General features: G+C 38.1%; 4 protein-coding genes across 7 annotated transcripts; 1 reads left to right on the top strand and 3 right to left on the bottom strand.

The window, feature by feature from the left end:
- Positions 1-4,507: 4,507 nt before the first annotated feature.
- On the bottom strand, positions 4,508-13,650 carry LOC130720991 (protein ESSENTIAL FOR POTEXVIRUS ACCUMULATION 1-like). Its single transcript, XM_057571714.1, has 9 exons — positions 13,459-13,650; positions 11,772-11,860; positions 10,694-11,605; positions 10,471-10,600; positions 9,184-9,975; positions 6,431-8,993; positions 5,507-5,703; positions 5,320-5,379; positions 4,508-5,129 (listed from the first exon to the last, which is right to left on the bottom strand). Exons 1-9 carry the CDS (start codon positions 13,532-13,534, stop codon positions 4,762-4,764), a joined length of 5,187 nt encoding a protein of 1,728 aa, XP_057427697.1. The 5' UTR covers positions 13,535-13,650; the 3' UTR covers positions 4,508-4,761.
- A 2,358-nt stretch (positions 13,651-16,008) lies between these two features.
- On the bottom strand, positions 16,009-17,992 carry LOC130717445 (protein CONTINUOUS VASCULAR RING 1-like). Its single transcript, XM_057567669.1, has 6 exons — positions 17,866-17,992; positions 17,648-17,700; positions 17,407-17,516; positions 17,136-17,303; positions 16,334-16,558; positions 16,009-16,115 (listed from the first exon to the last, which is right to left on the bottom strand). The coding sequence occupies exons 1-6, from the start codon at positions 17,989-17,991 to the stop codon at positions 16,009-16,011; spliced, it is 789 nt and encodes a 262-aa protein (XP_057423652.1). The 5' UTR covers position 17,992.
- A 2,146-nt stretch (positions 17,993-20,138) lies between these two features.
- Positions 20,139-22,369, top strand: LOC130717444 (GDSL esterase/lipase At5g08460). Its single transcript, XM_057567668.1, has 5 exons — positions 20,139-20,623; positions 20,873-21,000; positions 21,232-21,471; positions 21,651-21,906; positions 22,137-22,369. The coding sequence occupies exons 1-5, from the start codon at positions 20,275-20,277 to the stop codon at positions 22,367-22,369; spliced, it is 1,206 nt and encodes a 401-aa protein (XP_057423651.1). The 5' UTR covers positions 20,139-20,274.
- A 209-nt stretch (positions 22,370-22,578) lies between these two features.
- LOC130717201 (glucan endo-1,3-beta-glucosidase 7-like) lies at positions 22,579-26,712 on the bottom strand. Of its 4 annotated transcripts, XM_057567337.1 has the most exons (6): positions 26,554-26,711; positions 25,600-26,270; positions 24,574-24,930; positions 24,258-24,317; positions 23,482-23,794; positions 22,579-22,927 (listed from the first exon to the last, which is right to left on the bottom strand). In XM_057567337.1, exons 1-6 carry the CDS (start codon positions 26,624-26,626, stop codon positions 22,890-22,892), a joined length of 1,512 nt encoding a protein of 503 aa, XP_057423320.1. In that variant the 5' UTR covers positions 26,627-26,711; the 3' UTR covers positions 22,579-22,889. The 4 variants fall into 4 exon arrangements, with proteins under 4 accessions (XP_057423320.1, XP_057423321.1, XP_057423322.1 ...); XM_057567338.1 differs by lacking the exon at positions 24,258-24,317; XM_057567339.1 differs by lacking the exon at positions 22,579-22,927 and having other exon boundaries at positions 23,774-24,003; positions 26,554-26,712.
- Between the last annotated feature and the right edge of the window lie 703 nt (positions 26,713-27,415).

Genomic DNA, 27,415 nt, shown 5'->3' with positions numbered 1-27,415 from the left:
AATTTAGGTGGAAAATGAGTTTTCAAAGGAAAATATCAAGTTGGAAGGAAAACTTGGATTTCCATGGCATGCCTCGTTTCCTAAATGGTTTCCCTATCCCAAGGTGCCCCCGTGAGCTCTCATGTCAAAATTTTATAATTCTTGTCCCGATGATGGATTTCTCATGGCTAAATGCGAATTTGGGTGGAAAATGAGTTTTCAAGGGAAAATATCAAGTTGGAAGGGACTCTTGGAGTTCCATGGCATGCCTCGCTGCCCAAATGGTTTCCTTATCCCAAGGTTCCCCTGTGAGCTCTCATGTAAAAATTTGAGAATTCTTGCCCCGATGATGGATTTCTCGAGGCTAACTTATGCGAATTTAGATGGAAAATGAGTTTTCAAGGGAAAATGTCAAGTTTGAAGGGAAACTTGGATTTTCATGGCATGCCTCATTGCCCAAATGGTTTCCCTATCTTAAGGTGCCCGCGTGAGCTCTCATGTCAAAATTTGTGAATTATTGTTCTGATGATGGATTTCTCTAGGCTAACTATGCGAATTTGGGTGAGAAATGAGTTTTAAAGGAAAATATCATGTTGAAATGAACTCTTGGTTTGCCTTGGCTTGCCTTGTAGCACAAATGGTTTCCCTATCCTAATGTGCCCTCGTGACCTCTCATCTCAATATTTGGGAATTCTTGCCCCGATAATGGATTTTTCAAGGCTAAACTATGCGAATTTGGGTGGAAAATGAGTTTTCAAAGAAAAAATATCTACTTGGAAGGGAAACTTAGTTAGTCATGGAATGCCTCGTTGCCCAAATGGTTTCCACTTGCCGACTTGCCCTCGTGAGCTCGCATGTATAAATTTCAAAGTTCTTGCCCCGATCATGGTTTCCCCTTCAAACTTGTTTTTCCAAAGCATGCCTCGTTGCCCAAATGGTTTCCCTATGCCGAGTTGCGCCCGTGAGCTCTCATGTCAAAATTTTAGAATTCTTGCCCCGATGATGGTTTTCCCAAGGCTAACCTATGCAAATTTGGGTGCAAAATTAGTTTTCAAGGAAAATCACAAGTTGGAAGGGAAACTTGGTTTTCCATGCAATGCCTCGTTGCCCAAATTATTTCTTTATTCCAAGGTGCCCCCGTGAGCTCTCATGTCAAAATTTGGGAATTCTTGCCCCGATGATGGATTTCTCAAGGTTAACCTATGCGAATTTGGGTGGAAAATGAGTTTTCAAGTGAAATTATCAAGTTGGAAGGGAAACTTGGATTGTCATGACATGCCTCGTTGCCCAACTGGTTTCCCATTGCTGAGTTTCCCCCGTGAGCTCCCAGTTCAAAATTTGGGAATTCTTGCCCCGATGATGGATTTTCCAAGGCTAACCTATGCAAATTTGGGTGGAAAATGAGTTTTTAAGGGAAAATCTCAAGTTGGAAGGGAAACTTGTTTTTCCATGGCATGCCTCGTTGCCCAAATGGTTTCTCTATTCCGAGTTGCGCCCGTGAGCTCCCATGTCAAAATTTGAGAATTTTTGCCCCGATGATGGTTTTCACAAGGCTAACCTATGCACATTTGGGTAGAAAATGATTTTTCAGGGGAAAACCTCAAGTTGGAAGGGAAACTGGGTTTGCCATGGCATGCCTCGTTGCCCAAGTTATTTCCTTATTCCAAGGTGCCCCCGTGGGCTCTCATGTCAAAATTTGGGTATTTTCTTGCCCCGTGATGGATTTCCCAAGGTTAACCTATGCGAGTTTGGGTGCAAAATGTGTTTTCAAAGGAAAATATCAAGTTGGAAGGGAATCTTGGTTTTCCACGGCTTGCCTCGTTGCCCAAACGGTTTCTCTATGCCAAGGTGCACCCGTGAGCTCCCATATCAAAATTTGAGAATTCTTTCCCCCAGTGTTGAATTTCACTTGGCTAACCTATGCGAATTTGGGTGGAAAAGGATTTTTCAAGGGAAAATATCAAGTTGGAATGGACTCTTGGTTTGTCATGACATGTCTCGTTGCCCAAATGGTTTCCCAAGGAAAAACCATACAAATTTGTGTGGAAAATGAGTTTTCAAGAGAAAATATCAAGTTGGAAGGGAAACTTGGTTTGTCATGGCATGCCTCATTGCCCAAATGGTTTCCTTATGCCAAGTTGCCCGCGTGAGCTCCCATGTCAAAATTTTGGAATTCCTGTCAAAATTTCTCAAGGCTAACCTATGCAAATTTGGGTGAAAAATGAGTTTTCAAGGGAAAATATCTAGTTGGAAGGGAAACTTGGTTTTTTATGGCTTGCCTCGTTGCCCAAATGGTTTCCCTTTGCAAAGGTTCCCCCATGTGGTCCCATGTTAAAATTTGGGAATTCTTGCCCCGATTATCGATTTCTCAAGGCTAACATATGCAAATTTTGGTGGAAAATGAGTTTTTAAGGGAAAATCTCAAGGTCAAGTTGGAACGGAAACTTGGTTTGTCATGGCATGCCTCGTTGCCCAAATGGTTTCTCTATCATAAGGAGGATCATGTTTAAACCAGATTCAGTTTTGGCAAAGGTGTACAAGGCGATGTACTTTCCTCGGGAATCGATTTTCCGAGCTAAGAAGGGGTATCGTCCGAGCTACGCTTGGTCTAGTATTCTCTGGGCTAGTTGGGTGCTCGAGGAAGGTGGTTTGTGGTGTCGGGAATGGTTCGAATATAAGAGCGTGGGAAGATAGATTTGTTCCTAATTCTGGTCCGTTGGTTTACCGTGAGGTTGTGGCTTCTGATCTTGGTGTTTCTACAGTAGCTCAGTTGTTGCTCCAAGATGGATCCGGGTGGAACCGTGAGCTGGTCGAGCATTTATACTGGCCCCCAATGCAGCGGCTACTTTGGCTATCCCAATCTCGCTGCAAAACCATGAGGATGATTTCTTCTGGCCTGCAACATCGGATGGAAATTATTCCACTAAAACGGGGTACCAATACATCCGTAGTAGGCTGTCTAATGGTGACCCCGGTGTGCCATCGCGGCTAGCCTTGGATCATGGTGCGTGGAACAAGTTGTGGAAAGCCGAAGTTGCCCCTCGTTGCCGTAAAATAACTTGGCGCGCATGCCTTGCGCTGCTGCCCGTGCGTGCTGAGTTAACGCGAAGAGGAATGGACTTAGACCCCTCTTGCCCGTGGTGTGTATCGGCCCCTGAATCGACGTAATACTCGTTTGTTTTTTTGCCCGGTGATCATACCAATCTGGTTTGCTTCACCTCTTGGTTTGAGGCTGGATAATGAATGCACAGTGCAGGAGTTTTTATCTAGTTTCCTTCGCATGGCAGATTCATATGCAGCTGGTTGGTGTTGTGCTCTTTCGTACTCCATTTGGGACGCTAGGAATGAGCTGTTATTCCAACGCAAGGCTCTCTCATTGCAGCAGATTTTGAAACGTGCCCAGCTTCTTCTTCTTTCGCAGGTTGTTGTTCAAAGTTCAGCAAGGCCAGCCCGCGAGCTCCTTTCCAAATGGCAACGTCCAGCTCCTTCAATTTTCAAGATTAATTTTGACGCGTCTGTGATAGCATCCAAGGAGGCCGGGTTTGGTTATATAGCTCGCAACTCCCGTGGAGAGGTTTTGGCGTCGGCGACAAGCTGCTTTGCCCCGGTAATATCTGCACTTCTAGCTAAAGCCTTGTGTTTTAGGTGGGCGTTGCATTCATCTTCCGAGCTGGGCTTCCGTCGGGTTAGCTTCGAGACTGATTGTTTGGTGTTGTATGACTACTGGAGACAAGGAAAGGGAGGCATGTCTCATTTAGAGACCGTTGTTAGAGATTGTCATTTTTTGCTTTCTCATTTTGATGTTGTTGATTTTTGTTTTGTTCGTCGTGCCGGTAACAGTGTCGCTAACGCTTTAGCTAAGCTTACTTTTCGTTTTGGAACGATGGATTGGATTGAAGAAGCTCCTTTTGAGGTTTCCTAAAAAATCCAGGATGATTTTGTTGCCTCTATGGCTTCTTCTTAATTGAATGAAATCAATTTTTAAAAAAAAACCTAAAATTGTAACAAAAGGCGCAAACCTTAAGTTGTCTCCTTTTAAGTAGAATGTTATAGTCTTTGTTGTACTTACACGAATTGAAATTTCTATCTAGGGTCTATCACAAACTGCATTAGACACTTGAGATCAAGCAAATTATCTTACCTAACATTTGAATTACTTTCTAACTTTTGGAGCTATAGAATCAATTGAACCGTGACCAAATCAAAATGAGGCAATCGACTTATAAAAATAATTTTAGTTCCAAAATCAATTACGTAGAGAAACCAGACAAAGTATCACAAACACTAAATATAATTAATTGTGCAATTCCACAACTGAATTTCACAATATGATCTTATAAAATCACTTTTTCCATAAATATATTCAAAACATAGATCTTTTCACTTTCAATTCAATTTTATCAAAATCAATTTTCAACACTAATCTAAACACGCACTAACGTAATTTCAAATGTAGCGAAAACTTGGAATCACAGAAGCAAGGGATCAAATAATCACTCAAAGTAACATGCGGGATGAAAAGAAGTGATTAATAAATAAGAAAATCAATTGAATAACAATAAAGCTGACAGACTCTCAGCATGATCATACGTTTGACAGAATGACAGAATCTCAACATGATCAAATGTCGAAACTACGATACGATAACAAAATTTGTTAAGCAGATAAACGCTGCTTCTGTCTGAGATAAATAAGGAAATAAAAATCCTAAAACGAAATAAGGATTTACAAAGTCCGACCAAAAAGTATATACATCTACCATAACAAACTCCTCCAATAATCTTAATCTTCTACGGTTTGGATCTCACCCATCATGATCCGGTTACTCACAACATTGAATCCCAAAACTGCAGGACTCACCTTTTTTCCTTTTTTACCCTTCTTCTTTCCTTTAGAGGTTCCTTCAGTGTGGTCCCCGTCCTGTAAATCTGCATTTGCTGATACCATGCCTGCAGCACCAAGTCCAGTGACTTTCTTATCATTCCTGCTCTTAAAAGCAATGTCCAAAACATCTGAAGGTAACAGCTCCTTGTAATTGAGGAATTTATCAATAAATTTATGGTCAGGGTCGAATGATCCAAGGTTTTCTATGAGAAACATCTCAGCTTCTGATCTGGATTGCTTCAAGCAAAATTCAAGGAAACTTGTATCTGCAAAGCCCACAAAGCAGAGTTATAGACATTTAACTGTACTTCAAGAATCATAAACTCAGCCAAAAAACCTAGGAGCTGAGAGATTCAAGTTGAATAAAGCAAAATACTTAATAGTTTAATTAGGAAACAATATCTGACTTAACCTTTCAAACTATAGAACAACCAAAAACTGAAATGGTACGCATACCTTTTGTCCCAATAAGCCTGACACACTCATTCTCACACCAATCTCTGAAGCCTATGGCCTCTGAAATTGTTAAAAACAACTAGTCAGTATTCTAGAAGATTGTGAATAAATCCAGTTAAATAGATAATTATAAAGGAATCAAATAGATGGAGCTACTGAGGAAATGGAAGCAATATATCTTCATTACCAGAATGCTTAGTCATGGCATCTTTTTTCAATTTCAGCACCGGTTGGGAAGAGGCAGGTGATGATGATAGAGGCCGTTCAGTTGGTTTACCACTCGCTGATTTTTGTCTGGTTAATAATCCAGTTGAAGTGCCTTTTTTTAAGGGTATATTTTTTGAACCCCGGCTTCCCTGACTTGCAAGCTGAGGGAAATCTGACCTGCATGGAGAGACAAACAAATAAGTCAGCAACAGCTTATTACCACTATCCATCAAAACTGGTTATTTAAGGAAACAAGTATTAGCCACCTATTTGGATATTTAGTTAATATAAGTCTTTCAAAGAAACACCATAATCCAAACCTCCAAGGAGGCAACAGGGCAGAGGAATGGGAACAAGTCGGCCGCAACAAATTTGGAAACCCCAGATATGCAAGTTAAAGAAAAGTTAATAAAATTTCTATGAACTTCGCTAGCAGCCAATTAAACAATAGTTTATAATGTTGTTCAGCAAATAAATTGTCAGATATGATAGAGCAGAATTTGATTGCATGCATGCTGTACATTCATGATAATAGAAGTGAAACTCAACAATTAGATAAATGTAAGAAATGCTTAGTAACACCATCTTCTCAGATACCCGTCTACTATGAATTGAATTCCCATGTGGGCCGACTATTAGTTTTTTCCCAGGTTATTTAGCAAGGCTCGTAGGGATGTATTCAAAAGTAGAGTACAAGGCATTCTTCAAAAGACATATTAAATAGATGCAACTATAATGCAGTACATAGAAATATTTCAAAATATAAATCTCTTAGGATTAGCTGAATTTTCTCGGGGAAAAGCTAATAGACAATATTAAGGAGGTTTTAGTTGAAAAGTTATGTGACAAAAAATTAAAACAATATGCACATACAAGTAACATGTCAAAGAGATGGAAGTCATACTGCTTAGTTTCTTGCTTAGGCTGCTCAATTGGGCCCCAAAATAAGTCATCATCCCCTTTGTATTTTGACTGGGAAGGAGCATGGGAGTTTATTTGAATTGGGGAGGCAGCTTTAGAAGGAGAGGAAGCTGAAATTGACTGTGAAGAAGCACTATTCCAAGTAGCCTGGGTAGGCTGTGATTTCTGAGGGGTAGGCACAGGGTTTGCAGGCACAGCAGAAGAAGTTTTTTTCTCCTGCTCCTTCAGAATGTCCCTTAGTGAAGTTGGTTTGGGAATCCTGCCAGAATCAGTAGACCATGCTGGAGAAGGAGATGGGCTTGGCGGCTCTTGTTCTCCTTTCCAAAGAACAAAGTCTCCCAAAGAGGGTCCTGCAGGGATTGGTGGCAATACTTCTTTCTCCTGCTGCGCAGAGCGGAAACTTTTACTTTTTTCAATGGGGCTTGAAGCCATAGGTGCTTCAGCAGATGCAACAGAAACCAGAGTTTTAGCTCCTGAACCCTTGGATTTTGTAGACTTTTTACGGTTTCTTTTAGAATCTTTTGCCTCAATAAAGCTGCTATCATCTAGTGGTTCTGAATGAACAGTTAAATTATTGGAGGACAATGCACTATCTGGAACCTCAGCATCTTTTTCATTAGATTTCTTTAGAACTTCTTCTGCTAATAGATCATGTAGCTGACTTTTCTTGCTCTTAATATTTTGAGAAGTTTCAGATAGAACAGGATATTCTATATTGCCTCCTCTGTGACTTTCACCAGATACTTTTACAGAGTCAGAATTGGCCCCTCCACCAACTCCAACCCATGGAGATGCCAAACTCATGGAATTGACAGCAGTAGCAACTTTAGATGCAAGCATTTCTGCCTCGGCCTTTCTCTGTTCTTCCTGTTGAATTTCTAATAAAGACTTTGCCCGGATACCTGGAGCGGGTTTCCAAGCTCTTCCTGCAGGCACACCAGTATTTTGTGAGGAAACAGAACCAGCTGCTGCGTTGGACTCGCCCACAAGAACTGTTTCAGTGATGCTTTTCGTAACACTAGCAGGCAGGCAACTAACTTCTTGATGATCGACAGCCTCTGGGACAGCATTTCCAATCTGATTTTCCTTGCCCTTTATTTGTTGCAGATATGTTACATATTCATCTTTGTTGGCCTCCCCCAACTCATTAAAATTTGGCATCTTAGCTTCTGATTGCTTAGACAGCTCCGAGGTCACATTTTTCAGCAATCCCTTTGCTTGATCAGAAGATTGAGATTTGGTAGCTTTCTGCTTTTTAGATTTCTTCTCAGTAGCCTTCTTGGGTTCCTGTGCTTCAACACGTACTCCTACAGAGGTGTCAGCGATGGAGCTTTCTCTTCCCGACTGCAGCTCTTGCACATTATCTGATTTGATCTTCACATCCAAACCAATATTACTTGCTGGTGGTAACACAATCCCACGAGGTCCGGTTGAAGATTCCACTACAGGTTGAGCACCCTGTGGATGTTCAGGTTTCTCAAATGGCTTAGAAGATGCAGGTAATATCTCCTTCTGATACTTCTCATTATTTTGCTCATGAAGAGTAGGACCCCAGCTTTTCTGAGGACTAATGTCCCCAAATAATTCGTGGGGCAGACGTATGGAAGAAGCTTCATTATGGGGATTATAACTTGTGTCTTGACTTGCTTTTAGAGGTAAATTCGAAGTACCAGAACTAGGTTCATTGTGCACACTTGGAATTGGTGTCTGAGAGCTGATGGGAAAAATCTCTTGTGGTAGATGAAGTTGAGAAGAATCCACAGGCAACTTCCCCATTGGTGAGACACCTTGCAATTGTCCATAAGATGAATTACCAAAGATCTGGCTAGAATGTTGCTCCTGAAGGACTTGAGATAGTAGTTGTTGCTGTTGTTGCCGCAATAATAGCTGCTGCTCCTCCTGCTTCTGTTGCTGCTTCAACAACAGGAGTTTATCTAATAGGGGCAGCTGATGTGCTGGAGCAGCCGCATGAGAATGCAACTGCAACAAGTATTGTTGTTGCAACAGATTCAATATTTGAGGATCTTGTGATAAACCAGAAGAAAGTAGCTTCTCTGCTGTCAAAGCACTAGATGGGTTATCAGCAGCTTGAGCGAGTAAATTGCTCATAGACAACTGGTTTTGTGTGGGCAGCCTTTGTTGTTGAATTCCAAATGGCATTTGAGGCAAACTCTGATTAAGAAGTAAGTCAACATTATTCTGTAACGGATAATTTGGCAAACCAGCAGCACCATTATTTACACCTGCAGATGTCCTGTCAGATAATCCCTGGATGATTGACATCAACTCAGAATTCACGGACTGAGGTTGGTGGGAATTATCATTCACTGAAGACAAGAGTTTTGATTGCAGTGATGCATCAGGGACAATATTTGATGTTGGGGCGACTGAAGGTGCATCCCGCCCAGGCCAATATGGGTAAGGTTTGGGTAAGGACATCTGGCGTTCAAGTGCCAGCCTATTGGCAACTGAGTAAAGGTTGCTTCCACTATCTACTCCTGATGAGCCAAAACTACCAGAATCATTTCCAACGAACCCATGAAAACCTGAATAGCATATATATCATAAATGATGTCAAACATAGCAGTCTCAAACAGTCTATAATCTATACAGCATATAGAAAGCATGAAAAAAATATATATCGAAAAAGGCGGGGAGGGGATTATCAATGCATGGATATAAATTTATACCCAAATTATCAAAAAAATGAAAAATAAGTGAACATCATATATGAACCTTCAGATAATTTCAGGCTGTCAAGTGCAGGACTGCTTTTGCTACCAGACATGAATGGCTCCATAAACCTATTTTCAGCTTCACTATCAGCACCCTGCCTATGTCTTGAATCACTTTTCAATAGTTCACTCTCACTCAATCCAGTAAGAGTATTTCCAAATGTACTAGAATTTTGCCGGACAGATATATCTGTAAACTCATTTGGTTTCGGTGCAGAAAATCCTGGTGGAGGTCGAGCTTTAGCACGTAAATGGGGCATGGCATCACCAAGAGACAACCATGGTGAGTCAGCAGCTGAATTTTCCAGACGAACAGGTAGGTCAATACCAAAATATCCAGCCTCAAACCATCCAATAATATCAATCCCTTTAAATGGACCTTGGATTTGACCGTTTGGATCTTTATAAAAAAGGGATAACTCCTCTGGAGCAGTCGGAGGAACTCTCCTGGATTCAAGTTCACTGTCAAAAATGCCAGATAGCTGCCTCTTAACATTGGGATCTCCACTAGCATGCCACTTACCTACGTCTTTGGAGTCAGATAAATAACTCAAATTATTTCCCCGCTGATTAAAAGGATCTTTTGGCTGGTGCGAGCTCATATCTGATTTTCTGATTCTAGCATCATTTGATACATCTCTGCTATCATGCAGAAGAGCAGTTGCCTGCTCACCTCCTGGCATGGCTCTCCATCCAGCACCAGAATGAACATTACTATTTCCTTCAAAGGATGAATCTCTATTACTGGACAACTCATCAGCTACTCTGTCAGAACCTCCACCTTCAACTCTATCTGCACATAAAAATTATTAGAAAATCTCCAGGCAAGTCCAGGAAGAAGAGGAAATCATTATCTAAGAGCTGAATTTACTTGAGACCATGTGAACATATTCATCAGAACCATCAATTTGAAAAACTGTAGGCTTCCAAACAGATTCCTCTGTATGGTAAAATAAATAGCACCTTGCAAAAAAACCAAGCTACTGACAGTGATGTTTGAAAATACCACATCTCCAGGGTTTTATTTTCTTTTATCATTGGCCATGCCTTCAGTTTTAACCTACTGGAGGATATCTGAAGATCCTCTATTTGTTTCCAATCAGTTGGGGAGCTTTTATACTACGTGACTTCTTTTATTCTGAAGAGACTTCAGAGCAAAACATAGAACCAACATTATAAATCTAGAAAACAATATCTCTATAACAATCATCACAGCCCATTAAAACAATATATTTCCAACAGTTATGCTGCACCTGAAACTATCTGTAAGTTAATATCTTGAATGTACCTTGAAGAGGAGAACTTCCAAGCTTCATTCGTCTAGTATGAGTGAAATCTGTTGATCCCCTTCCATCCTTTGGAACTTGAGGCGCACTGCTACTAATTATTTCCCCTTTGTCAATACCATTTAAGACAGTCTGTTCAAAAAGAAAAGCAACACACTGAACCACCAGAAAAGGCAATGGCACCTAGTGAAAAAAATAAACAAAACACAATAAAGGGAAAATTACCAGTTCCTCAGATGTTGGTGCAAAAAGAGCTAGAGGCTCCACAGGTTCATCCTGTGTGAGATTAGGTACCTGCACAAATTCATCAACCTGTTTTCTATTTGTACCGACATCAGTCACTCTGTACAAATCAAGCAACTTAGTCCTATTATATCTGAAGTGGCCAGGATCGTCATGTCCACTTTCGACTTTATCCAATGGAGCGCCAGCATATGTGCTATTTAGAGAGTTACCACCAGAGCCGGAACGCCCATGTCCAAGACTTAAGATTGGAGGTGTATACTCCCCACGACCACGCCCATAGGAAAATGTGGAGGCTTGTTTGTTAGGCGTTGTGTTCTGGGAATGGGGAGGCTCTACCCTTCCACGGCTTTGTGAGTAATTAGGTCTCCAAGGTCGATAATGGTCTCCCTCCTTCTCATCCTTTCCAAGATTGGAAATGTGAGACAAGCCTTTGTCCAGATGTATATCACCATCTTTTGCAGAATCGCTCCATTTTTCACGAGGACCTTCTGGCTCCTTATTGTCAGGACCCCAACGTGTGTTCCACTTACTCTCACGTCGCTGATCAAAGTTAGTTTCTCGGTTTCCTGAATCATTCCGTCTATGACTATCAGATGCACCACGACGTGCTTCTCCTAAGTTCTTTGAAGGAAGACTATCTGCCCATCGATCCACTTTCCGAGAATCACCTAGGTCTTTGTCCCCGTCCCTCCAACGATCTTTACGTGTGGCAGACTTAGTTTCTCTCTCCTCATCACGCCAACGATCACGACGTCCACTTTCTGAGTCCAGCATGGATGGCCTAAACACATCCTTTCTCTTTTGGACATCATGCCCATCCTCTCCATTACCAGATGTCTTAACAGTCTCTGAGTGGGTGCCATATGGTGGAATTGAGATCACATTGTTTCCCTAAGTCATGAGAAATAGGTAAGAAAAGGGAAAAGCAAACAAACTTCAAAGCAATTATAAATTATTTCAGAGTTATTATAGGTGCACCCCAAGTCTTGCACACATGCGATCAACATCAGTAAAAACAGATAAAAGCAACAAATATCCAGACATAGCCATTACACACCACATTTCCTGATCCAGGTTTACTCTCCACGGGCTTTGGCAGAAGCCACTGTGGTGAAAGTGGAATAGGATTGTCAGAGCCTGTGACATCTGCACAAAAGGAAAAGAAACTTAAGTAAATTTAACAAATCTCAAAACATAGCTCAAAGCTAATAATGTCAAATTAAAAATTAAGTAGAGCATGTAGAAACTAATTACTAATAATATACCCCTTTGGCCACTACAGAATTTAGAACAGAGTTTGTCAAACACTTAAAACTCCCATGGAAAACCCTTTAGCATTTGACATCAGTAATTAAATGCCTTCTCTTCTGTTACAAAACATATACATGCCTACAATATCATACCAAGAGAACAGAAAAAAAAGAAACACAAGATTTATTAAAAAAACTCTTCTGAGAAGATAGAATTTATACATTGAAACCCTCATGCAATAACAAGCTGAAGGCAAACTACTGATCAGATATGATCAAGACCATAGATTGATTATGTTGAGCACAACGTTAACACTTAACAGTTATAACTTATGAGTTATGACATTGAGAATATAGATTAAGGAGCTATAAACACTTTAAAAAACACTTTAAAGTAGTGCTTGTTGTCGTGTTCTATTGACACCTATCCATGTCAGACACTGCGAATACTCTACATTTAACAGTACTTTTTTTACTTCTATCATTTGAACATCTAAAACAACAGTGATGAAAACATCACAATGATTAAATTAATTATAATAGTCTTTTCATTTAAGATCCTAATGTATATTAATTTTAATAGGTGGTCATAGTCTCATGTCTCTCATCTCTTTCCCATGCCCTTTCCGTGCTTTCCAGTGGCAAACCGGTATCTGAGATGAGATGTGAAAAAAACACAACAAATCACGCCAAAAGACTAAAAGCAGTGTAGTTAATCGCGGAAAAAATGCAGAATGCAAAAAAGTCCACCCCAGAGCGGAAATAGCGGATGGCGGCTAGCCCTCCGAGCACTACACACCTATGGCGCCGCCATATCCGCTATTTGACAAAACTGACTTAGAGGAGCAGCACAACCAGCCAATACATCAAGCAACATCAAACAGAATCACGTGGCCGCCGCCAATGTTTAATGCTTATATTTTGGCAAACAAATGTGGCAGTAGCCAAAAATACCAAAATTTTCCGATTCCAACCATAATCAAAATAATAGCTCGCAAAACAAAACCTGAACAGTGAAAACTACTATCATATATCCCAAAATCCAAAAGTTAAGTTTCACAAAACTGACAGTTCACTTCACCGTAAACCTCAAAACTCCATGGTTACAAAGAAAAACAATACAGAATGATTTTTTCTGATAAAACAAAAGCTTAGAATGCATTAACAAGGTGATTCAATATTCAATATTCAAAATTCATGTAATCTGTGTCAGTGAGGAAAGAGCAGAATGTAACCAGCAACAAAACTCCATAGCAACGATGAATTCGTCAATGCCACTTACTTCCTCCCTCCCACAACAAAACCCTAAACTCCGACACGAAAACGAACGGCATTGCGGCTGTTGATGAAAGAATCGCCGAAGCGGCTCGTGGAAGCTAGGGTTCAGGTGCAGAAACGATAAACCGAAACGAAAGAAGGAAAAGAAGAAGAAACAATCGGAGCTAGGAAAATTCACAGGATAAAAATCAATGTAGAACTAAAAAACGAAAATACCTTTGGAGATCTGCAATGGAGGTGCGGCGGCGACACGGAGGGGAGAATCGGAGGTAGCGGCGGCGCGTTGAGCCATGGATGATGATGAAAGAGTGCAGAGAAGAGAAGAGAAGAGAACAACAGTGAGAGCGAAAACGAAAACCCTTTTTCTCTGAGAAGCCAAAACGGGGAAGGGGAGAAGTGTAGGTTTACGCTTACAACTCGATATAAATGTGTAGGGTTCACGTTAACACCGTGCAACCCTGTTGGCGCACGTTAGTGTGAGTCCTTGTGATTCTGTGGGGAGAAAAATTAGCCACGCGCTGTGGGGTTGACCGTGAACAGCACTTACAGGGTTTTGAGAAGGTCGTGTTTGTCACGCGCTGTTTGTTGTGGGAATTGGGAATGGGTTTTTTTTGTGCTGTTTGGGATTTCCCTCGTATTTTTGTGATTTATTTCAAGTGGTGTGTAGTTCCCCTGCAAGCAAATCCCGATTGATGCGAAACGACACGCGAACCGGAGTCGTTTTGTTTGTTGGAACCCGGAGATTGCAGCACGTGGGATTGCTATGATCGGACGGCTATCATACCATCATCGATCTTTTACCTTTTCCAAAGATAATTAAGGTTAAGACTGAGTTGCCTTAAAAAAAAAAGGTTAAGGGTGAGTAAATTTTGCTTGATTTCATAGATTAAGTCCTTGAGTTTGAATAAAAAAAAAACTAGGTCTACAAAAATGTGGAAAGAGACTCAAACAAAATTATCTCTCATGGATAATATATGTACGTTAGATAAAAATAATAAACTAACATTGTCACTTCAAATTAAAATAGTTAGGGTTCATTTTTTTAACTCTATATCTCTTTCTTATAAGGGGTGCACACAAGTCGGGACAACCTAACCAACCTGGTCGACCCGACTCAATCTGAAGACAAAAGGCTGGTTTAGTTTGGTATTGAGTTTGTTTGAATTTATTTGTACCAACTCGATTATACTTGTTCGGGTCTCAGGTTCTAAAAAGTTGAAACCGATATGAATGGAGCACTTCAACTGCCTATAAGTTTCATGCTTTTTTTCTCGCCTACTCGCCCTTATTTGCGAGTATAAGAAATGAGAGAGAGAGAGAGAGAGAGAGAGAGAAACTTGATTCTAAAGCCTTGTGTCTTCACTTCTCCCAAATCCTAGGCCAATATTGTTTTCGTCCACTCATCCATCAATCACTGCCTCTCATGTTATGGTTTCAACCACGATCTTACTAGCTCTTTCTCTAGTTCTTCTACCCTTCCTTTGTGCTCCCCCATTGTTCTCCCCTCATCATGCTCTTAATTTCACCTTATTGTGTTGTTCCTGCCGCGCAGTATGTTCTCATCTTCAACCTCTCTTTATCGGATGATGCTCTCTTCGTTAGCATCTAAGCATAGTTGTGTGGAATTGTTGTGTTGCCAACCTCTCGTCAACTCATCTCTTGGTTGCTGACGAAGGAGCGATGTCAGTTGGCGGATGGAGTCAGCTCTTCATAAATCTATCTTTTTCACGTTGTTGTTATCTTCTGATTGGATTTATGATATGAAATTGTTTGATGATTTGGAGTTAATTTCCCCTTTCTATTTTTTCTCTTTTATAAATCCCTCCTTTCTATTTTTGGTTAATTTCCCCCATTTGTATACTTGGACATTTCTATAAAACTCTTAACACGTGCTTTCTAAATTCAATTAATTATAGTTTCCAGTTAATTTTTAGATAATGATTATATATTATATATGTATTCATAATGATATATGTCATCTCTAATTTTGTGTTGCTTAAAGATGCAATCTCTCTTAAAACGCACATCCCTAATTAGGGTTGATAGATAATTTTGCCAACATGGGGGGCAACTATAATCGAAGCATAGCACATGGCGTGTAGGGTAAAATCTCGATGTTGTTCTTTCATGTGATCCTTATTTCTTTTCAATAGCTTTTTCCTTTTCTTCTGCCGCTCTTGGGGTCAAGTAATTAACTCATCATATTCTGATTTTGTACTTTTGTTTTGGCTTTTCTCAAGCTCCAAGCATAGTAGTGCCATGCTAAAAGTAAGAAAATTTCACATTTCAAATACTTTTACACTAAGAAAGAGACATAAAGAGAATTAGAGAAGAGAGTAAAATGAGAGATATGATAATGATGTGATAACTACTAAAGAAGAGGGAAATATAAATAGAGTAGTCCTAGACTATTTGATAACTAACAAAAATGTTCTACACTTCCTTAATTAATTGTCTAATGTGAGACTTTTTACTCACACTTGAATTCACAATATTTTCTCTTTTTTTTTCTTTTAAATTTCCTCCGTGTCATTGCACTTAATTTGTCGTAACAAGGTTTTAAAAAAAAAAATCGTAACAAGTCTATTATGCTAACTCTTCTGATTAAGTTTTAGACTTTTAGCTACAATTTTGCACTTTTCTCCATGTTTTCAAAAATATAAAGGACAGTCTAAAAAACACAAATATAAATTTCTATTTACTTAGGTCAATGGGAAAACTAAAGTTGAAATGCAAATACACTTTTGCTCCAAAACTATTCCTTCATTATACTGGTGATGCAGCAAAGTTTGGTCTTCTTGAGGCTAGTTTAACAGGAGCATCCACTGTAGTCAATAATTGAGGTACTGACATGCCACCAGATATAACAATTTCTGTGTCACATGTAAAGTAGGTGTTAAAACTACAATCACTTGTGAGTGCATATTTGAACACTAACAAAATAGAAGTAACTTTTTTTTTAGATTTTGTGGTGGTTCATCAAAATTATAGTTTCATTATGATTTTTTTTTTTGTATATCCAAACATATAATTAATCAAAGGAAAAAAAGATAATTTTATACTTGTATTACTTGGTCAAGAAGTCACATACCTATCCCTTCTCGAACAGATAGATTAGGTCTCAAAATATCATTTGGGCTAACGAGAAAAATGTCTCCAAGGTACAAGTGATTGGTGGGAACATAAACACAATAAAGCTCTTCTTCATCTCTGTTCCTCCGTAGGATAATTGTAGAAGTGATGAACCCTAAGGCATACTCACCAACACGAGGATGCCTAACCAGGGCCACTTCCTTGAAAGCGTTAGAGTTTTGATCTGTGAAGCAAATAAAAAGATTTCAATATCTAATAAAAAAAATATAAGTCGAGAGAAGCGCTACCGACACTCACCTTTTACCAATATCATTTATGATTTGAAATTTAGGTGGAACTCACTGAAGTGGACTTACATAATTTAGTGGGTTTCACTTTTGATTTCAACAATAAGGGAGAAAGTTGAAAATAAAGGGTTAAAATAAGTGTTGGTTTATCATTTACTAGTTAAAATCCGTGAGTCTCATTAAATTAGAAGTCTGAACCTATCAACATGGATCCCATGCAACAACCATATTCTGTGCAGCTCTCTCCTGCAAATTCCTAGCTATTAATTATTATATTAAATAGTTCGAATTGATTCATAAAATGTAAAATTGGCCAAAACTTTATACACGTGTTATTTTGTTGCAGCAAAAGCTGCAATGACTGCAGAGGATACGAATTCATGAACCTATATAATTTAGTCGGTCTCACGGTAAATTTTAATCAATAAATGAGAGAGTGTTGATTGCATTTATGCGAGTGAAACCCACTAGTAAATGATATACGAGTGAAAAGACAAATAAATAGATTGATACCCGGTGATATTGCAGCACTTATTTGCTTGGAGGCAGCATATATGTAGCTTACAAGAGGCATTTTCTTGATGAACCATTCGCCAAGGGTGAGAACAGAAGCTCCTAACCAAGATGACATGAATATTCCAACTAAGAAGATGAAAGTGATGGAAGTAACAAATCCGAGACCTGCATGCCAGTTATCCCCAAATGAATTAATTAAAACAGTTAGTAGTATAAAGAGCATAGATCATGTTCTTGAATCACAATACAAGAGGTGGCAAGAACTTGCCAAAAATATTGATCCCTAGATGATTATATATAGGGGAGAAGAAACCATCAACAAAGCGAATAAATCCCCACGTGACATAAAATGTTATAGCCATGGGAAGCAGGATCACACTGCAAAAAATTACATTACATAAGTAATCTATATCATAATTAACAAAATCAAAGCTACCATAATTAACAAAATCAAAGCATATGATCATATATGACATAGTGAAACAAACTAAATATGTGTTCATACATACCATCCTGTCATAAACTTCTTGGAGGCCCAACTGCGAATCACTTTAGAAAATGCCTGAAATGATGAAGAGGGGGGGTGATTCTTTAATTTATGGGTTCATCTAACACATTCTAATGCACTTTTTGTCAAAGTAACAATTAAGTGTTTCAGAATGGACGTAGTTTTTTTCTTGTTTTCATACTTTTTAACGATAAATCAAACAGAATCACAAAAAAAAACCTCATTGCTGGGGTGATGTTGGTTGGAGATAACGTCAGGAGAGGAGGAAGGTGAAGAGGATTTGGAGCATCCATTTTCAGAGATGGTTGGAACGGGGATCAGGAGCTCCAGATCTCTTGAAGCCATATTTTTCCTTTTCCCTATTATTGTTTAATTTCTTCAAATTATTTATTCTATTCTATCTCTTCAATTCTTTCCGAAGGATCACTTCAGGACTCAGTGATAGTAGGGACCTCGTAACAGAATGTTGAATTCTACAAATCTATAGGCTTAAGACTATGTTGTGTTGTGTTATGTGTTATAGTGTGTGTTTTATTTGCCATTAAGACTTTAATAAGTGGAGCCACGTCCACATTCTAATTTGAGGAACATAGATGGATGATATTTTTTTTGGGACATCGGAAAATTATAGATAAATGATATGCCACTGCTTTAATTAAATTAGAGCTTATTTGGTACACTTTATTAGATATGATAGTATAGTACTACTACTAGGGGCGAATCTATACCTTATATATCAGTGTGGCTAAACATAAAAGAAATTATAGACTAAAATATATTGAATATTTTTTTTTCGAAAAAACAAAATATTATAGATAAAATCATGAGAAAAAGTTTCTCATGGAAATATAAGAGATTACAGTTCAAGAAAAACTAGGCTTACAACAAAATATAACAAAAGAAACAAAGTGAAAACAACAGTACAGTAAAGAAACAAGAACAATAAAACAGGGAAAATACAATATGAAAACAACAATCTATACTACACTAATAGTGGAGGTCGAAAAATAAAAGGTGCATGAGAAATCCACAATAACACATAGCAGGTTATAACACTTATCAAAGCACAGAACACACGACACTTGACAAGGAAATTGTGAATGTACAAGAAAATACTAAAGAGAACATAGTAACTTGATGTTTAAAACTTAAACAATAATTTCATAGTTTAGATATTTGTGAATGTACATATAGAGAAATTATATCTCTAAGAAATTTAAACAAACTCCTTAAACTATTTTAGAAGAATCTCCTGGTTCTATTAGGATTAGATGTTGGGTCTTCTCCTTTGGGTTATCTCTTAATTTCTCTTATGTAAATTGTGATTTTTAATTGTGAGACGTTAAAAATAATTTGCAATTAGAGACATGAGTAAAATCAAAACAATAAATTTAGATTGAAAAATAACTTGCAATTAGATGTTGGGTTTTCTTGTCAAGCATATAAATATTTTTTTTGAAAAAAAAAAGAAAAACTGGAAGCCACACCTAACCTTCAAGTAGATCCGTCCATGACTACTACATAAGTTTATACTATACATTAATTGTTTGGTGTTAACATTGCTTATTCATCAATCAACTTTTATACATTAAAATAACAGATTAATTATTTAATCCACCACCGCCATCACCACCACTACCTCCGACAGGGACCACCCCTCCGATAGGGACCAAAACCATTAGTTTCTCAAACAATAAGGATTGAGTTCAAATTTTACTCTAGAGATGGACCATTTAAACTTAGCGTATTATACAGGGACCAAAACCTTATTTAAGCCAAAAAAAAATTAATATACATAATAGATGACATATTTTTTAAATATATGTTCACATTTATGTATTTTTCAAATTATTACTTAAAACTTTATTTATCCAAATATATATTCATAAATAAGTACGTCTCATATCATAATTATAGAAACATAGAATGATGGAATATGTAAGTATGAATCGTATAATATATGTATAAAAGAATTATATATAATTTGTAAACATTTGTTTGGATTGGTTTGGTTCGGTTTTAAAAATCAAATCCAATAAAAAATTTGGTTTTATCAATTTTGGATCTGTTCGGTTTTTTGTTTGATTGGATTTTGATTTTTTTAGTTCGGTTTTTATTGGACTTGATCGGTTATGAACACTCATAATAGAAGGTAATTGACTGTTGTCATTTTTTTTAACTTAAATAATAATATTTTATGTCCCTGAATGATAGATCAAGTAGTAAGAGTTAAGAGACATATATGTTAGGTGATGGAGGTCAAGGCATCAATCCTTGTAAGGTGTCATTTATCTTTCTTTTGTACCAAAAAATAATAATAATAATACTCATAAATTTGAAAAAGTTTGGTAAATTATTTAAACTATAAATTTTTTTGAATATTTTATATTGAGCAAGTAAATTTAATATGGATAAAAAATAAAATATTTGGAAATAATTTTATAGATTTGTGTTTATAGAAACAAAAACTCATGATAGGAGGAGGCTAAACATGTGTAATCCATGGTGTACCTACCATGAAAACACTCAATTCTCATCCTCAGCAAAATTTTAATCTTCAAAAACGTTCTCCATGGGATATGAGTTATGAACTAATGATAATTGAGAGTAGTACACAAGACCAAGATAATGGACATTGCAATTATCATTGTGTGCCTAATAACAATTTTATCATCTTCCATATTTTTAGAATCAAGTACTGGTTTGCCCCAAAACTACAATGATACGAGTCCCTCAACTATGCTTTATTCTTCTTCTTCTTCGTCATCGTCCTCGTCATTGTTACCATCACTAGAAAATTATGTTCCTTCTCTTGTTCCTGCCTTGTTCATCATAGGAGACTCCTCTGTTGATTGTGGAGCCAATAATTTTCTTGCCACCTTTGCTCGTGCTGATCACCCCCCATATGGAAGAGATTTTGACACCCACCAGCCCACAGGAAGATTCTGCAATGGAAGGATCCCCGTTGACTATCTTGGTAATTAAAGATCCAATTTCACTCCCTATTTTTTGCATCTTAAACTTTGGCAATTTTGATTCACTCACGAATATGTTTCTACTTTGAGTCCATATGCTATTGAGATACATATTAGCAACAGTTGTGTATTTCTGAAGAATGTAAGCTAAAAGTGGATGGATGTACGCCTAACATTTTCAGTGTTTTAGATTATTTTGTTGAGCTAAGTCAGTTAATGTCATTTGATTTTTGTGTTTACTCTGGTATAAGCTCTGCGTCTTGGGCTTCCTTTTGTTCCAAGTTATCTTGGGCAACCAGGTGCTGTGAAGGATATGATCCATGGGCTAAATTATGCTTCTGCTGGCGCTGGCATTATTGCCTCAAGTGGGTCTGAATTGGTATGTTTCAGTTTTGTAGCAAAATTATTTTATCAAAAATATTGTTAAACACACCACATTTCCGGCTGCAACATAAATTGTCACAAACTGCAAGTGTCACCGGTGTCGCGGAAAATCTGGCGTACACCATGGTGACTGTAATTTTATCCCCCTTACAGATTGATGAGCAAGAACTTAGTTATAAAATATTTTCTGAAGATATGCATAACATGTTCTAGTAAATTGTTGCAGGGTCAGCATATCTCCCTCGCCCAACAAATTCAGCAATTTACAGACACTCTTCAACAGTTCATATTAACTATGGGAGAGGATGCTGCAAACAATCTCACATCTGATTCTGTCTTCTATATTTCTATTGGAATTAATGACTACATTCATTATTATTTGCTTAATGTATCCAACGTCAACAATTTGTACCTACCATGGCACTTCAACGAGCTTTTAGCATCTTCACTAAGACAAGAAATAAAGGTAAATTATCTTTTGAAGAATTTGAAAAGTACCAAACAATGACAGAACCACATAAAAAAATACCAACCAGCTTTCATGTAATTTGCTACATCTTTTTCTGAAACTTTTTTATTCTTAATTTACATACAACAATTGAACATGTTAAATTGATTCCTGATATGTTAATCTTGATGGCACAGAACCTGTATAACTTAAATGTTAGGAAAGTGGTGGTCATGGGACTTGCCCCTATTGGTTGTGCCCCTCATTACTTATGGCAGTATGGTAGTGAAAATGGAGAATGTGTTGAGCAGATAAATGACATGGCCATTGAATTTAACTTTCTCATGAGATACATGACTGAAAATCTTACCATGGAGCTCCCTGATGCCAATATCATCTTCTGTGACATGTTTCAAGGTTCTATGGAAATTTTCAAGAATCCTGAACCTTATGGTAATAGCTTTCGTTTTCCTCTAAATATATTGGAATTAGATTAGTGCATGTTTGAAAACTTGTTCAAAAACCACATTGAAACCAAAATCATAGTGAAGAGAAGCAACTAATTCTTAGTTTTTGCTTCTGTCTACCATGACTTTGTCTTCACCGTGGTTTTCAAACGAGTTTCCAAACATGTTCATAGCTTTGTCATAACATCTTAGCTCTGATTTGTGTTCCCTAATTAGGGTTTAACATCACGACTGAAGCCTGTTGTGGATTTGGGAAGTACAAGGGCTGGTTCATGTGCTTGTCACCAGAAATGGCATGCAAGAATGCTTCCAACTATATTTGGTGGGACCAGTTTCATCCAACTGATGCAGTGAATGCGATTCTTGCAGATAACATATGGAATGGTCGGTACACTAAATTGTGTTATCCAATGAACTTAGAGGACATGGTAACTCAAAAGGATAAATGATATACTGTGATGTTTGTTTGCTCCATATCTAGCACATAAGTAGTTTGTACCAGATGGCTTTTCTTATGTGGCAAATGCACCGTATATGATATGCTAAAACTGCATTAAGATCAAGAATAAGTGTTTGTCATCAAACGAGCTTCCAAACATGCACTAAGTGTATGTGGCACACTTAATTTATTAGACTAAACTGAAAACTTGGCGAAACCTTAAGAAAGAAAAACTTTTTACTGAACCAGTACAACATAGTATATACATGGACCCTGAGATTTTAAATAATGACTCAACATACATACATATACTACACATCACAATTCACAGTTCACCCACATCATAGACAACACAACACAGAAGCTTCCTTCTGACAGAGACATTAAAAAAGGTAACACTAAATAGAGGACCTTCATGCAAGCCCTTCTACTTCAGAGCGCTCCAAAACAAAAACATTCCTTAGCCATTAAGAGAGAATAATTTAAACAAACAAAAAGGGCCACACGTATCTACTTTCTTGTTTTTTAGGTTAGGCAGCTCCTCCGGCATACACGCAATTATTGTAACCTATAAAATAAACAAAGAGCAAAGATTGAAAAGTGAGGACATCGATTTAGTGGGATGATCAAAGCAGTATTTAGCAAAAAAAAATCAGAAATCCCATGTTCATATATATTAGACCGGATCTAAGCTAGATGCGGTGATCATAACTTTTTCAAAAAAGTGCCCTGTGGAACAATGTACTACATCAAATCAAACTTTCATGCAATGCATTTGGCATTGAGACTTGAGACTTGAGACCTAACTAAATAATCTCTTACTAGTTATTCAGTTTTTTCGCCTCACACTAGAGAACAACATAAAAATTCTGAATTTTTTGACAACCCAATAATATTTTCACTTATTCTTTTCTGTCTATCTTCATATCAGATCATATCATTTATCATATATTAATTTAACCCTGCTCTTCCTATTATTTCTTTGTATTTAAAGTGTAGACACCCTTATGGGATATCTATCAACATGTTTCCAATAAAAAAGGCCCGAACCCCACAATGTTTCAACTTTCAAAGATGGGAAAGGCAGAAAGCATGTTGAACAGAAATCACATTGGTACATACTTGGATTATATGTTGATAGAGTGGCAGTTTGCGAGAAATCACAACTGAATGGATTCCGCCCAGACTTTTGATACAAGAGATTCATGGCATATGCAGCATGGTTCACTAATGCGTTTGGTTCAAAGCAAGCTCCTCCTGGTTGGATTGAGCTACAATCTATCCCCTGTCCGCAAGCATAATCCAAATTTGCTTGTAACTCTGCATCTGCCACTCCTGCTTTTGGCACACACCATGTTGCACTATTATTTGGTTTCGTTGGACTTGAAACTCTTGGGGTCGGATTCACAGGAGATTTTGACACATCCGGAGTAGTCTTCAATAAAATTAAGAAATATTACATTATTAAATACAACCACAAGCTACTCTACACTAGAACAGCTTTAAGATGAGAAGAGTGAACATGATTAAAGATTGCAAAATGGGGGCGTCGTGTCGGTTTAAGGATTCCGCTTTATTTGGCGTTGGACTTGGGCCTGTTGGCGCTCGAGTTTGAGTCACTGGAGATTTCGACACATCCGGAGTCTTCAATCAAATTCAGAAATACATTTTGTTAAACACTAGTCTCTAGACTAGAAGTACTACTCTAGAACAGCTTCAAGATATTGACAACTAAGAAAAATGATGCTTTATGCATATATGGTGTTCATGCCCATGTAACAATTTCAGCTGGTTAATCAATCAATGACAGTATTCGACTAATCAAAGGTTATATATAGAAAAAAAATGATAAATTGATAATAGTATAGTCATCATGCATGGAATTCAGATATATATACCGGGGGGATCACCACTGGGACTTGAGTTTGAGTCGCTGGAGAATTTGACACATCCGGAGTCTTCAATCAAATTCAGAAACACATTTTGTTAAACACTAGTCTCTAGACTAGAAGCACTACTCTATAGAACAGCTTCAAGATATTAAGAACTAAGAAAAATGATGCTTTATGCAGATATACTTCATGTCCATGTAACAATTTAAGCTGGTTACTCAATCAATGACAGCATCGGATCAATCCATGGTCATATATAGAAGTGTAAGATAATATTAAAGTACTCATGTTATGCAAGTGGAATTCAAATATATGTCCATACCGGGGCAACCACAGGGGAAGGGCTACTACTCTGCTGTTGTTGCTTGGAGAGGCCAGCATCATAGATCATGGATTGATCAGGGTTGTAAAGCCCAAATGCTCTCTCAGAAGCAGGTCCTGGCTTCAAGTCCTCATCGTACAAAGCAAAGAGGTAAGTGTCCACTGATTTCCCTGGCATCAGTGGGGTTCCAACCTTGGATCGAAGGTGCGCAATCAGATTACCGTTGTAAGCCTTAGCATTCTCAAGACTAGGACCAACCTCGTCGTTGTCTCCTTTGTAAGGCCACCCAGTCTCGGCCACCACAATCTCAACATTCTTAAACCCCAGAGAATCCAACGCAGACCTCACAGCATCCACCTGCACACAACACAACATAACATTAAACACCTATATGGCACAAGACACATATCATAACATACATTAACAATTAAAAGACACTATGAGTGTGATTGGATCAACATTCTAATAATTGATCGTGGATAGAAATGATTTTGGTAAAATCAATTTTGACAAAAGCGAGTTCAAATTTAGCGATTAAAATTAAAATTTGGATACATTTATGAGAAAACTTATTTTTGTAAGGTAATATTGTAAAATCACATAATGGTACGGTAAACAACCTAACTAAGCACGCACCAAAAAAAAACAACCTAACTACGCAATAAGAGCTTATCATAAGCGAATCCGACTGATTTATGAAAATAAGCTCAATATGGTTTATAAACATGTCATAAGCGATAGTGGTGATAGAATTGATTTTGGTAAAATAAATTTTGACAAAAGTGAGTTGAAATTAAGTGATTAAATTTGGATACATTTATGAGAGAATTTATTTTTGCAAGTTAAATTGTAAAATCACATAATTACTTATGTTACTATAAAGTAAAAACAACTTAACTAAGCAATAAGTGCTTATCATAAGCTAATATGAGCGATTTATGAAAATAAGTTCAAAACAGTTTATAAACACGCGATAAGCTATTTTCAAGTAAAATTGTAACCATCACAGTTCATATTTAGACTCACCTGAGCATCAAACATGTTCATGTAATTGAGATTGGTGTTTGGGTCAACCCGGCCCGAGTTGGGCTGGAAGAGGCAAAACGCAAGGTTATCAGGTCTACCAGGGTCACTCTTGTAGGCAAAGTAAGGGTAAGGGTTGATAGCAAAGGGTGACCCTGTAGCATTGTTAAACGACAACAACCCCTGCAAAACGGTGTCGTATTCAGCGTGAAATTTCCCGCCAGAAGGAGGCTCAGAGTTACCCAAAACCGCCATGGAATGCACCGTCGAGACCTTGATTTTGCCACCACCAAACGAAGCGGCGTCGAGGGCGTTTTGCACGTTCTGTATTGCCGGCAGCATCTGGTTCACGAGGCCGGTGTCATTGGAGGTTATCACCTCGTTGCCGACGGTGATGAGGATGATGTTGCTGGCGGGGTAGTAAGGAGCGACGTTGGAGCTCACCCAGGTTTTCGCGAAGTTCGGGTCGGAGGCGAGCGCCGGAATGTCGCCGTTCGCTGCTCCGATCACGATTCCGATCCCGGTGTTGGCTAGGGCCTTGATTATCGCCGGGTCGGTTCCGTATAACCGGACCTTTCCGATGGCGGTGGACTGGAGAAGCTTCGCCGTGGCTGACGGCGGTGGTAGGTTATCGGCGACTTGGCCATAGTTCACGCCGATGAACGGTTCAGAATCTGCACAGAATAATAGTGGCAATTATCACTACACTTTCTTGTTCACGTTAATAGCAAATTAAAAGACACAAAATATCTAAAATCTAAGTTTCAACTTGCTACGTCTCGTCCAGTGGTAAAAAGTGGTTGTTTGAACTTTGAACTGTCAACAGTTCGAATCTTAAGAGCAGCACTGTTGAAAAACATTTTGTCTTCACCTCACCCGACTCGGTCTTGTGAATCTTAAGAGTGGTGCATAAGTTTCAAGTAAGTGGGATTATTTCAAGGTTTCAAGAACACTTACTTGCAAGATTGAATGCGAGAAAGAGTGGCAGGATAGGTAGAAGGACTCTAGAGGAAGAGACCAAGATTGCCATGTTGGAACTTGCAAGGAAAGAATGAACTTCTTCTGAGTGAAAGAAAGGGGGGAAATGGAAATATATATAGCAAGGGGTTGGGGGTAAAACGGGTAGAGTTGAAAGTGTGAAGTTATTTTCAATGCTTTTCAAGATGGTTTAAAAGTAGATTTTGATTAGTGTGTCTTACTTAGCATATGCCAATGCCAATGCCAATGCCAATGCCAATGCCAATGCGATATATGTTCAGGAATTCAAAATATGAATCATAATGAAGGAATGTATGTGGATACATTTAAATTTCAAAATGTCAACATTTGAGTAAGATCATTTGAACTCTAATAGTACTATATAAGCAAGCAAAACAAGTGTTATATCAGCATTTTGTCTTTTGAATAAGTGATATGAGATTTGATTTCCAACTCTTATTAATGAATAAATTTATTAGTTTTTTTAAAGAACAAACTTATTAGTTAATCTTTTACTTAATGCGCTAATAGTTAAGCGAGATACTGATTAGTGGTTAACACCTAGAAAAAATTGAATTCTCGTATATAACCATAACCATTTAAATATATCAGTCAGTTTTTACTTGGAGGCTAATAAAAGAACATTCTTTTAGTCCAGCATCAAGTCACACATTATTAACATAAAGTGAGAGGGTTTTGAACGGGAAACAAAGTAAAGCATTTTGATTTTGGATCACATCCTCAAAAGCAGCACATTGTATAAGCCCGTGCCTCGTGGAATGTTATTTTGCTTAGGGGGAGCAAGTAAGGACTAAGAAGCAAAGGTGCAAAGAAACTCACC

The sequence above is a fragment of the Lotus japonicus genome, chromosome 5 (assembly GCF_012489685.1).
Source record: "Lotus japonicus ecotype B-129 chromosome 5, LjGifu_v1.2".
NCBI lineage: Eukaryota > Viridiplantae > Streptophyta > Magnoliopsida > Fabales > Fabaceae > Lotus > Lotus japonicus.
This window is presented reverse-complemented; position numbering and strand designations above follow the sequence as displayed.